This window comes from Tupaia chinensis, unplaced genomic scaffold (genome assembly GCF_000334495.1).
Source record: "Tupaia chinensis unplaced genomic scaffold, TupChi_1.0 Scaffold143747_1, whole genome shotgun sequence".
NCBI lineage: Eukaryota > Metazoa > Chordata > Mammalia > Scandentia > Tupaiidae > Tupaia > Tupaia belangeri.
In genome coordinates, this window is record NW_006203596.1 from 188,708 (window position 1) to 201,121 (window position 12,414).

A 12,414-nucleotide genomic window follows, 5' to 3' on the forward strand; every position below is an offset into this window, starting at 1 on the left:
AGAGCTGTCCCTAGGCACAAAATAAATCAACAACCACAATAAAAGTAGGTAGGAAAGAGAATTTCATAGAAAAGAAAAATTTTAGGGAAAAAAAAAAAAGGTACACCCAAAAGTCTTTGGGGCGGGCAGGTTGCTAGGTAGCAACTGTGTTTGCAATTGGTTAGGTGTTCCTTTTATTCTTAGAGGTGATAATGAATATTTAACACCTGTCATACTATCGATCTGTCATACTGTCGATGTTCTTTGTTTCAATTGGGGGGGAGGGTTTCTCCTGAGCTTTGGCATCCTCAGGTGAAGAATCTGAGGAAGTTGAGTACCTCCCAGTCCATGCCCAGTCTAAGTATTGAGGATAGCAGTATCCTAATTAAGATGAACTGCCCAATTAGTTGAACATTTGGTAGGGTCTTTTTTGTATTTGTGAAGAATGATAAGAGAAATTGCAATCATCCCTATGTGGCTTCCTCAGGTACCAAAGAAGAAAAATGGGATTTGCCTAGCTTTCCTGGCGCCAGGATCTGGGTGGGAAGAAGGCATTTTCATGGAGGGTTTGGTTGTACCTCCTGATAAATTGTGATTGATGTGGCATGTGTCCTTCTCCTTTCTTAGGGCTGCCCGCTCATCGCTACCTGACCAATGTGGCATGTGTCCTTCTGCTCCGTTCTTAGGGCTGCCCGCTCATCGCTACCTGACTGCCTAGCACAGTCACTCATGTCCCCTCTCTCTCTGTGCCTCTTTCTGGTGACAGACTATAACAAACTCAAAATCAAATAAAACCAAAACCAAAACCCCAGGAAAATCTCCCCAGCTCAAACACCCCCAATGCCATCATTTCAGTCATCAGCATCAGGTGTTACTGAGGCCCTGCACCGCTCCACTAGCCCCCGGGCTCCACTCGCCCCGACATCTAAGAAACTCGGGCTTAAATTTAACCCTGTGGTGCCATGACCATTTTGTTGGTTCCTTATAAAATTAATTCCTGCGTATGTTTAACTCTGCTGCAGAACTCCACCTTAGGTTTCCGTATGATTATTTCAAGTTTATTTTGACTCTGTTGTTGTGTGCTTTCACCAGAAGCTGCCCTCAAATCTTTTATTGATATAAAGAATATAGTTTTTTTGGTTTTTAGGTATAGAGGGAAAAAATGTGTGTGTGTATGTATGTGTGTATATATATATTTATTTATTAAAAGTGGGTAGTTTATTGAAGGAGAGAGAAAGAAAAACAGTATGTATGTGTAGTTTATTGAAGGAGAGAGAAAGAAAAACAGAGTTTATTGAAGGAGAGGGAAGGAAAAACAGCTCCAAGAAGAAGGGAGGGGCCCCAGAAAATGGATAGCCAAGGAGGAACTGTGGAGGGGTTTTTATGTGGGTCAGGAAGGGCTTTGTCCTGACTAGTTCTAGGAGGGGTGTGTGGGAAGGGGCACATGCTGGATGGGTCCGATTACTCTCATTTTGGAGTGGGTACGGAGGTCAGGAGATTGTTTGTCTAGAAGCTGTGGGCCATGAATTAATCAAGAACAAGATTTCTATGTCTCACTAAGGTCGGATGGACAGGGTGACTGGGAGGAGAGGGAATGCCAGGAGCCACACAGCAGGGGCTCTCCCCAGGGGTGGGACTGCCCTGTCCACCAGTAAGTGGGTCTGACTCTGTCTCAATCCCCCCCTGAAGAAGTACCCCTAACTGCCCTTAGGGTAATGGGCTGTTCTGGCTGCTCCTGCTGATATGGGACGATGATGATGAACATGGCAGGCAGGGGCTTTTCAGAGGTCTATCCAGTGTGTCCCCTTAGAAGTCATGACAAGAATTCACTGGAGACTGTCCAGACCACCATCTGTAGCTTGGTGGATTCTAAAGGAGAGCAGTTTATTACAATTATGATGTGACAAAGATGCAGCTACTCCGGTTGCATAGAGCACTTACAGTAACATGCAGAACTGTGACTGACAGCATCCTACTAGTATGACCACCTTTAGAGCAGTTATCAACAAAACTAATTTTATCAAACTTTTTTAAGTCCTAGGCTCTAACACTAGGGCACACGCTTATTACTGGCTAACTTCCTATCGCATTACCAACGTTCTGTAAGTCTGTTTTGTAAGTCTGTTTGGTCTTTTTAGCCATTTTCCTAAAGACAGAAATGTTATTATACCAAATACTTTATGTTAGAACCGTTCCTTTCCATCTTTTTAGTAAAACCATGCTTGTACCACCGTAACCCTCCTTTTATGGCACCTTTTTTTTTTTTTTTTGCTTATCATTATCTCTTGTTTCTTTCTCTTATACTTTAGAAACATTAACCTCTGATTTATGCAAATTAGTTTTTGAAAGCTTCATTTTTATTTGTCACTTTAAAGGGTTACCTGAGGCTTTGTCCAGTGAGATTGCCAGATGTCCAAGGGGAGAGTAAAGTTTTTAAATAAGAATTTATTTTTAAAAGCAAGTAGATTTGTTACCTAAGTGCTATGCAATTTATACCAAAACAACCGCTATGATAATACATAGAATTCTTTTATAAAAATAAGAGACTCAGGACTAGCGGTTGGCATAATGGTTATGTCGCTGGACTCCCATGTAGTCGACCACAGTTCGAGTCCCGGACCTGGTGGCTTAAACACACTGGGTGCGTGTGTGTGTATGCCCAAGATCCCGAGAGGAAAATGGAGGAGAAGGGATTGCAGAGCAGCCATCCTCTCTGCGGGGGTGATTCTCCCTTTCTACCTCTGTGTCTCTCTCTGTCTGAGTAAAGTTTTTAAATAAGAATTTATTTTTAAAAGCAAGTAGATTTGTTACCTAAGTGCTATGCAATTTATACCAAAACAACCGCTATGATAATACATAGAATTCTTTTATAAAAATCAGAGACTCAGGACTAGCAGTTGGCATAATGGCTATGTCGCTGGACTCCCATGTAGTCGACCACAGTTCGAGTCCCGGACCTGGTGGCTTAAACACACTGGGTGCGTGTGTGTGTATGCCCAAGATCCCGAGAGGAAAATGGAGGAGAAGGGATTGCAGAGCAGCCATCCTCTCTGCGGGGGTGATTCTCCCTTTCTACCTCTGTGTCTCTCTCTGTCTGGTGAGCGCACGTGCCCTATAGCAAAAACCTCTCCAAAAAAAAAAAAAAGGAAAAAAAATCAGAGGCTCCCAATGTTTGGTCTGTGACTACCTGTACTCACATCACTGCTCTGTTTTAAATGGCCCGAAAGGAGACACTGTGTTGCATTTCTCCACGCCATAGCAAGAAATTAGTTGATCTGGATCTTAGAGATAAAGACGTCTAAAGTTCTCTCCTTTCTTCTCACTCAGCATCTTCTTTTAAAAATAAATATCTTCTTATCATTTAGAAATAGAGACATGCATGGATTTTTTTTCCAATGAAGGCACAGGAAATGAACAATTAAACCTATGCCTTTAAGGGAAATGTCGTCTGTCCCACATATGCCAACGGAATGCCACTACCTGCCAAGGTGTTATAGTGTTATAAATGCAAGTCTTCCTTCCATGTACTCCAAATGCGAATACGTGAAATAATCTGAGAAGCCCTTCTTTATACAATAGAGAGCTTCGTTCCTGCTCTAAAACCTTGCACTTTGTTTTCCAGTGAAAGGGGTCTTCTCCCTCTCCTTCCAAGTGGGACCGGACATTGCACCTAAGGGTCAGCTGCTTATTTATTCCATTTTACCTAATGGAGAAGTTATCGCAGACACTGAGGAACTCCAGGTTGAAACCTGCTTTGCCAACAAGGTGGGTTGTTTCATTTCATCTTCATCCTTTTATTCTGTTCCCTTTCAAGTGTAGAAAATAAAGACACTGTATACATGAAAAGACTACTAGGCAGGGACCAGCAGGTGGCGTGGTGGTTAAAGTGCTGGACACTCCCACATGGCTGACCACGGTTTGAGTCTTGGACCTGGTGGCTCGCTTTCTCACTTTCTCTCTCTCTCTCTGTGTCTGTGTCTGGTCAAATTAAAATAAATGAATGAATAAATAAAATTAAATAAATAATTCTTAAAAAAAAAAAAAAAAAGACTACCAGACAGTGTTCCTCAATTATTCCTCCAAAGGAAGCAGACAGTGATGTCAACCTTGAGAGATCAAGTGGTCATATCCAAATCAGGTGGCCATGAACACAATTTTTAAAAAGTCTTGTTTGTGGGCCACCAAGTAGTGTAAAGGTTAAGGTGTTGGACTCCCACATGGCTGACTATGGTCTGAGTTCTAGTCCCGACAGCTCGAAACTCATACTAGCATGTGTGCATGTGTGTCCAAAATCCCAAGAGGAGAATGGAGGAGAAGGGATTGTGGAGTGACCATGCCCCCTGGGGGGTGATTTCTCACTTTCTCGATTTCTCTCTCTGTCTCTCCAGTGAGCACAAACACTCTACAGCAAAATCTCTCTAAAAATAAACAAAAAATAATTTTTTAGAAGTTTCTTGTTTTATCAAACATTTTATCATAAAATTAATATGGGTTTCAAAGTCAATTCCAATATACATTTTTAGTAGTTTTAATTTTAAAATATGTTGTTACCAAAATTTTCAATTAAAATTGATGCTTCAGAAAGATGTGTCAATTTTACTCCCTCACACGCTGGCATTCCCCCATGTACCACCGCAGAAACCAGTAAGATATTGTGAATTCGGATTCAGTCTGATAATACAAATCAGGGGTATATGTGTATGAACCCCATTTCAAGAAACATATACCCAGGAGCTCTAACAATGATTATAGTATAAAAATCTAGTATAGATGCAGGTGGGAAATCTTTTATGTTTAAAGCATACAAAGTTGCAGTGTGAAGCCCACGGAGATAAAATAAACTTTATCCCAACAAAATTTGCTACTGTGGAGGTGGATTTTTACTGCTCCATTACAATAATCCTATTAGCAACCAGATAGGCTCTGCCTACTTCAAATTTTTAAAAAGTGATTTTTACTGTAATTTCCAATTTACATATAATCATGATACATTTTTGTAGGGTATGGTATGGTTTTTAAAGTATGTACACGGTGTGTAATAAACAAATTGAGGATATAAACATATTCGCCACCTTCGACATGTAACGTTACATTATACTCCACACATTTGAAATTCGCTCCACCGGCTATTTTAAAAGTATATAATAAATTATCAGCGATGTTCTTTACTGTAATGTGCAGTTCTAAAGGGAAAAAAAGTAATTAACAATCAGAAAAAAAGTCTTATAAATGAATAAGTATATATTTTTTAAAAAACAAAGGCAATCTATTTTTAAAGAATTATTTAACTTTATTTCATTTTAAAATTGGACCAAAGAGGAACAGAGTGAGATAGGAAGAAAAAGGAAGAGAGGGCAAATGAGAAAGCAAGCTGCCCAGTCAGGGACTTGAACCATGGTCAAGCTATGTGGAAGTCTAGCACCCTTAACCACCATGCCACCTTCTAGCCCCAAAGCAAAGATCATCTTAACATAGCCAGTGAAAAAAGAATTTGTAATTTCTATGGAAAAGAGTGTGGGAGATAAGAGTTTATAATCTGAAAATATCTGTGGTATCATTTATCGGTCCAGCTAGAGATAGGTAAAATTGTAGATAACATTAGCTCATTGGGAAGAGAAAAAGAAAGTTACTTACTCACTGTGAGTTCTTGTAAGAACACAGTGTTATATTGTGTATAAAGAAACAAGTCCTCAGGCCGGCATGTGACATGGTGTTTAAGATGCTGGACGCCCACTTGACCGACCACAGTTCAAGTCTCAGACCCAGTGGCTTACTCTTTCACTTTTTTTCTCTCTCTCCTTCTCTTGTCAAATTAAAAAATAGTAACAAATAAAAATAAATAAATAAATATTTTTTTTTAAAAAAAGTCCTCAAAAAAGTAAAACAAAAAAAATTAAATAGATGTTTAAAAGTGAAGACATGGTAAAGCCAGCAATTTGGTGATTTATAGGCTTTATGAAGTTCTTAACTGTTAGCCTTCTTTAAATTCATTCCAAAGACTCAGCTACTGGTAGCATTTTGAACTTTTCCTCTGTTATATAGTTTTATAAAATGAATAATGATTATAATTATAAATATAACATGAAACCTGTTAAGACAACTGTCTATCCAAAATCTGGTGAATTCGTACTTAAACCTACTTGTGTGTAAAATAGTTGAATCTGAATTTTTATCATGCAAACTCTTTTATTTACAAAGTTCTCATTTGTTTTTTTTTATTTGTGTTTTGCCATATTTATGACCCCTTTTTTGTTTTTCTTAATTGCTTTGTGTTTTTTAACTTCTCTTTATCTCCCTTTAGTTTTCTAATGTAGTTTTCCTTTAAGTATTTCCTGATGAGCGAGTCTAGTTTGGGTGAATTCTTATTTTTTTTTTAAGAGGGGTTTTTGCTATAAGGCAGTGCTTATTTTTTTTTTTTAAGAGGGGTTTTTGCTGTAAGGCACACATGCTCACTGGAGAGACTGAGAGAGACCGAAAGTGAGAAATCACCCTCCAGAGGGGATGACCACACCACAGTACCTTCATTCTCAACCTAGGATTTTGGGTATACATGCACACATGTCCAGTGTGAGTTTTAAGCCTCCAGGTCCAGCCTGAGAGTCCAGCGATGCAACCATTATGCTATCTACTGGCCCCCTGTTATCTTCATTTTTAATGGTTATTCTTTCATTCTTTTTGGTTGTTTGGACTAAGTCAGAGGTTTTGTCTTCAAGGTGAGAGATTCTATTTTCTGTATGGTCTAATTTGCTGTTCATATTTAGAGGGAGGTTTTGATTTCCTATGCTGTAGTCTTTATCTCCAAACATTATCTCCAAAGTTTGGTTCTTTTTCACTGTTTCTGTCTCTTTATGGAGTTCTTCCTTCAAGTCATGGAAGGATTGTCTCCTTTTCTGGAATTGATTGTCTGTTTTCTCTTGCAGTTCATTGACTTTTGATACAATGAATATTATGAAGTCTTTTTCTGACATTTCTGTGATTTCTGGTTTTAACTATTGTTAGTAAGAAATTAGTCTATTCCAGTGGATGGGTGAGGAGCATGTATTCCCTGGTTTTCTCCCATTTTTGGCTCTGCTTTGATTTTTAGTCATCTCGTGATATAATCTCTTCTTCCTACTTCTTTGTATGTCTCTGTAGCTGTGGGCCCCTGTCCTTCCCTATGGTGCAAGTTAGCTCTGTGCCAGTTTCCCTCCTCCACTGTGGATGGGAGTGTGGTATCCACATGGGAGTTTGGGGGGTTGGATTTTCAGAGGGGATTTTCTCTCCTTTTACTGCCAAGCAGGTTGTGGGTAGAGAATTCCCCAAAACCTCACCGTCTTCAGATGTTTGCTTTCTGTATACCCAATTTCTGCTCCCAGTGAGACTGGAGGCTGAGCTAGACAGGTACAATGTATGGTGGTAATCCGATTAAGGTGGGGGTCCCTTCAATGTTCAGCTCAGGCTGGGTGGCTTTTGTATCCCTCTTGCTTCTAGACAGGTGAGAGGCAGGGTGGCATCAGCACAGATGGGGTAGCAGCTCCTACCTTCTATCTCTGGGACTGCTGGAGCTCAGTGCTAGTCCTTGAAGGGCTGTGCAGCCCCTCCTCCCCCACTACAGGCTGGGTGGGAGTCTCTGGTGATCAGTGCAGGCTGGGCAGTCTTTGCTTCAGTGTTGCCCCTGTTGCTCCTTCAATCTCTCTACTTTATATATTTTTTTTAAAAAGTACACCAAAAAGAGGGCTGGATCCCACATGGTTGACTCCATGGTTCGAGTCCGAGACCCAGTGACTTGGAAAATATACTGGGCTCATGTGTGTGCATGCCCCAAATCCTGTGATGACAATGAAGGACATGGGATTGCAGTGGGAGATGACTTATCATTTTCTCTCTCTTCCTGGCAAGTGCACACGCCCTATAGCAAAACTAAAAAAAGAAAAAAAATAATAAAATAAAAGGACTGTTTAAGGAGATTAAAACAATGAGAATTTTTAGCAAGTGAACATTTCTGCCATGAGAACTGAATTTAGATGATCTGTTTGTAGTATATAATTAGCTAAGAAAAACACACAGCAGATTCTGACACAAGTCTTCAATTCCATTTTACTAAAGAATGCAGTGAAGCTGGAGGGCGTATCCAAGAACATGGTACCTTCTCTCTTTCGATCTTCTATGTTCCAGAAAGACTGAGAAGAGACTCAGTGCCTTAACTTACTTATTTGATGTGAAAATTCATAAACTTTTTTTTTGGAGAGGTTTTTGCTATAGGGTACATGTGCTCACCAGAAAGACAGCGAGAGACAGGGAGATAGAAAGTGAGAAATCACCCCCACCCCAGGGGGGACGGCCATGCCGCAATCCCTTCTCCTCCATTCTCCTCTAGGGATCTTGGGCACACACGCACACGTGCCCCACGTGAATTTAAACCACCGGGTCCAGGACTTGAACCATGGTCGATTACATGGGAGTCCAGCAACATAGGCATTACGCTAACTGCTGGTCCCCATAAACATATTTTAATGAACTTAAATTTTCTAAAAATAAAAACAAACATATAAAAATAGAATTTTCCATAAGCAGTGTTTTTAAAATATATTGAATTAGAGGGATAAATACTACTGCATCTTTTTTTTTTTTTTTGAGAGGTTTTTCACTATAGGGCGCGTACACTCGCCAGACAGACAGAGAGAGACAAAGACAGAAAGCGAGAAATCACCCCCCAGGGGGGATGGTCACGCCACAATCCCTTCTCTTCCATTCTCCTCTCAGGATCTTGGGCACGCACGCACACGCGCCTGGCATGAGTTCTAAGCCACCGGGTCCGGGACACAAACCGCGGTCGACTACATGGGAATCCAGCGACATAGCCATTACGCTAACTACTGGTTCCCAATACTACTGCATCTTGAGGATAGATCATTTTTTCATGTATGCCTCATGATCCATAATTCCAAACTGCTACTTTAATTAGTAGACCACATAGCAAGATTGTCATAGGTAAATTCAGCAACCTAAGTGAAAAGTTATTTAGCTGAACATACTGACATTTCATTCCTATCCAAATCAGTTTTCAGTTCAATAACCTGGAAATTACCTAAATGCAACTACTGTATAACTTGACAATAACCCAGATTCCACTCAAAATGTCTACATAAACAGACAGAACCCATAGATTAATTTTTCAATGAATGTCTACTGGCCAAAGCAGAACCAAATCTCTGGGGAAAAATTTGTATAATTTTCCATAATCTTGGTGTTCTTTCTCTTTATTTACTTTTTTTTGAAATTTTCAGAACCAATGAACTTTTTTTTTTAGAGAGGTTTTTGCTTTAGGGTACGTGTGCTCGCCAGAAAGACAGAGAGAGACAGAGAGACAGAAAGCGAGAAATCACCCCCTGGGAGGATGGCCGTGCCGCAATCCCTTCTCCTCCATTCTCTTCTCGGGATCTTGGGCACACATGCACACTCATGAGTTTAAGCCATAGGGTCTGGGATTCAAACCACGGTCGACTACATGGGAGTCCAGCGACATAGCCATTATGCCATCTGCTGGTCCCCAAAACCAATGAACTCTTAAGGTACATATAAGATGTTTAATTTTTTAAGTGGCCCACTAAATCTCCAATCATGATAAATTGCTTTAGAATTTCAGGTGACCAAGTCTGTCTATTACCTCATGCGGACTTCAGCTGGTGGTCTCAGAGGTAGTGTGATTTTTCACAGCCAAGCAAAGTATACATATTTATCACAGAAACACTGCCTGGGGCTCGGGGAGCTGCAGCAAGGCATGCATTTTTCTGAATAAGTGTGTTTTCAGCCTCTTTCAGGATTCTATTTCAATGTGATCAAAAACAGCTTATAGCCCATCATTACATAAGGAGCAGGAAATATGAGTTAATTGCAATCGTATTTCCAGGATTTCTAGAAATATTAGGAATTGGTAGTTCTTGGACTGGTTCACCTTTTACTACAACTCTTAAGATGAATAAAGTGGCAAGCAAGTAAAGAAAACACTAGTTTTAGACCAGAGTAGAAGGAGCTTTGAGACTGTGTTATTATCAGTGTTGCTGCTCTAATCATGCCCTCTTTATGCCCTCTTTACAGGTCAATCTGAGTTTCTCCTCTGCCCAGGCTCTGCCAGCCTCAGATACCCAGCTGAAGGTGTCAGCCAGCCCGCACTCGCTCTGCGGCCTCCGCGCAGTAGACCAGAGTGTGCTGCTCATGAAGCCTGAAGCTGAGCTCTCGCCTAAAACGGTGCGTTCTCGTTCATCCCTGGTTGTCACCAAGTGCTCACATGCTAAGGCGGCTTTCGGAAGCTAAAGTTATGATCTCACAGGGCAAGTTATTCACAGTGGCAGACTTCGCAGGCTTCCACGACACACAGACATTGTACAAAATGCTTTACACAGATGACCTCGTTTTATTCTCTGCAGCGTTCTCCGTGAGGGAGCAACTTATCTCCCACGACACTCCCCAGGCCTACCACGTTACCTCACGTATAACAGGCACTCAGCACGTTTTCAATGAATGAATACTGTAAGAATCATTAGTGTTCACTTACTCACTGGCTTTAAGTATGGACAAAAGAGAGTTTCCATTCAAACTTGTCTTTAAGAAGGTCTGTTACAATGAAGCACTTTTGAAAAGACACTTTTACTGGCATCATGGTCTGTTTATTAATTTAACAAAAATTTTCTGTATCTCGAGACAGGATAAACACTGCTCTGAGACCAGGAGTACCAATGACCATGTAGACTTATAACACTGTGAAATATTAAAGTGAACAAGGATCTAGTGTTTAAGACAACCGGATCCCACATGGCCAACTACGGGGTCCAAATCCCGGCTCTAACAGTTTGGAAAACGTGCCAGGCTTGTATGCATACATGCCCAAACACCTAAAGGAGGGGAGGGAAGGATGCAGAATGGACTGTGGCATGACCATGCTCCATGAGTGGGTTCTTTCTCTCTTTCTCTCTGTCTCTCTCTGGCAAATGCATGCACCCATCAATCGCCCCCCCCATAAAAAGGAACGAGAACATATAATAATTTCATATTTTGATAAGCATTATAAAATGAATAAGATTGTTGATATGAAGACTAAAGGAGTTGATAGTTTTTAAAACAGGAAGTAGGGGATTCTTCTATTGGAGTGTAGTGGAGAGGCGAGGGTAGGCATTACAAAGAATGGGAACAGCGTGCCCAAAGATTTTGAGGTCAGAAGGACTTTGGAGTGTTCTAAGAAGAAAAATGTAATAGCCTACCATTTAGTGTGAGAGGGGAGGATACTAGAGTCTGCAGGTGAAATAGAAAACGAGGAAGACAAGGGCGAGCTCTGTGCACTTTGGTGAGGAATTTGGAGTTTGACAGTCAATGCAGTGGTAAACTGGTGATGATTTTAAGCCGGAGCATAAACAATTTCATTGTATCTTCAGATCATGTTGACTGCCGAGAGTATGAGAGTGACAATGAAAGCACAGAGCGGTTAAGAGGGATGAACACGACACGACTGAGCAGGTGGCTTGCCCTTGGGCTCCAAGCAGAAGCCAAACTGAAACGGACTTATTTCTGTGTTGACCTGCACCTCAATTTTTTGCTCAAGCAAAATTTAGTCTAAAATAGCAAATGAAAAAGAAAACTTGGAGAGACTTTAATCATATGAAATGTAGAAAGAAAATGAACCAAGCATTTACAGAGGTTATTTCTAGGGGATGGACTAGGAGTAGCTTTTATTCTTTCACTATCCTTCTCTGTGATGTTCACATTTTCTGCTTCTTTTTAATTAATTAATTAATTAATTGAGGGTTTTTGTTTGTTTGTTTGTTTGTTTGTTTTTTACTATAGAAAGTGAGAAATCACCCCCCAGAGGGGATGACCACTTCTCTTCTACTCCCCTCCTGAGATTCCGGACACACATGCACATGTGCCTGGCCTGTTTCAAGTCACAGGGTGCAGGACTTGGACCGCAGGTGGCCACGTGGGAGTTCAGTGCCTTAATCACCATACCAACTGCTGGCCCCTTCTGTTTCTTTTTAAAAATAAGTATTTGGGCTGGGAGACAGAGATTTAAATTTTATTTTCACTCAATCAACATGGACTCAGATTTTGAGCAATTAATTTCATCTGCCTATATATTAATATATATTATTTATTTTGTACAAGAGAATCCTAATCCTAATCTTTACTCTCTCTCTCTCTGTGACTCTCTGAACTGCTTTTTATAATGTAAGTACAGAATGTTAAACAAACACTCTGACATTATGGGACTAGCAGATGGTGTAATGGTTATATCACTGGACTCCCACATGGCCAACCACAGTTCAAGTCCCAGATCCAGCGGTTTTAAACTCATGCTGGGTGCATGTGCATACATGCCCAAAATCCTGAGAGGAGAATGGAGGAGAAGAGACTGTGGCATGGCCATCCCCTTGGGGGGTGGGGGTGAGGGTGATTTCTCATTGT

At 40.7% G+C, this 12,414-nt stretch overlaps 1 protein-coding gene across 2 annotated transcripts in view; it reads left to right on the forward strand.

The window, feature by feature from the left end:
• LOC102473117 (pregnancy zone protein) overlaps positions 1 to 12,414 on the forward strand; it is a 58,986-nt gene that overhangs the window by 22,674 nt on the left and 23,898 nt on the right. For both annotated transcript variants that reach the window (XM_006164863.3, XM_006164864.3), the window contains exons 14-15: positions 3,602 to 3,744; positions 10,057 to 10,206. In XM_006164863.3, coding sequence (XP_006164925.1) covers positions 3,602 to 3,744; positions 10,057 to 10,206 — 293 coding nt within the window. The remainder of the gene's footprint in view (positions 1 to 3,601; positions 3,745 to 10,056; positions 10,207 to 12,414) is intronic.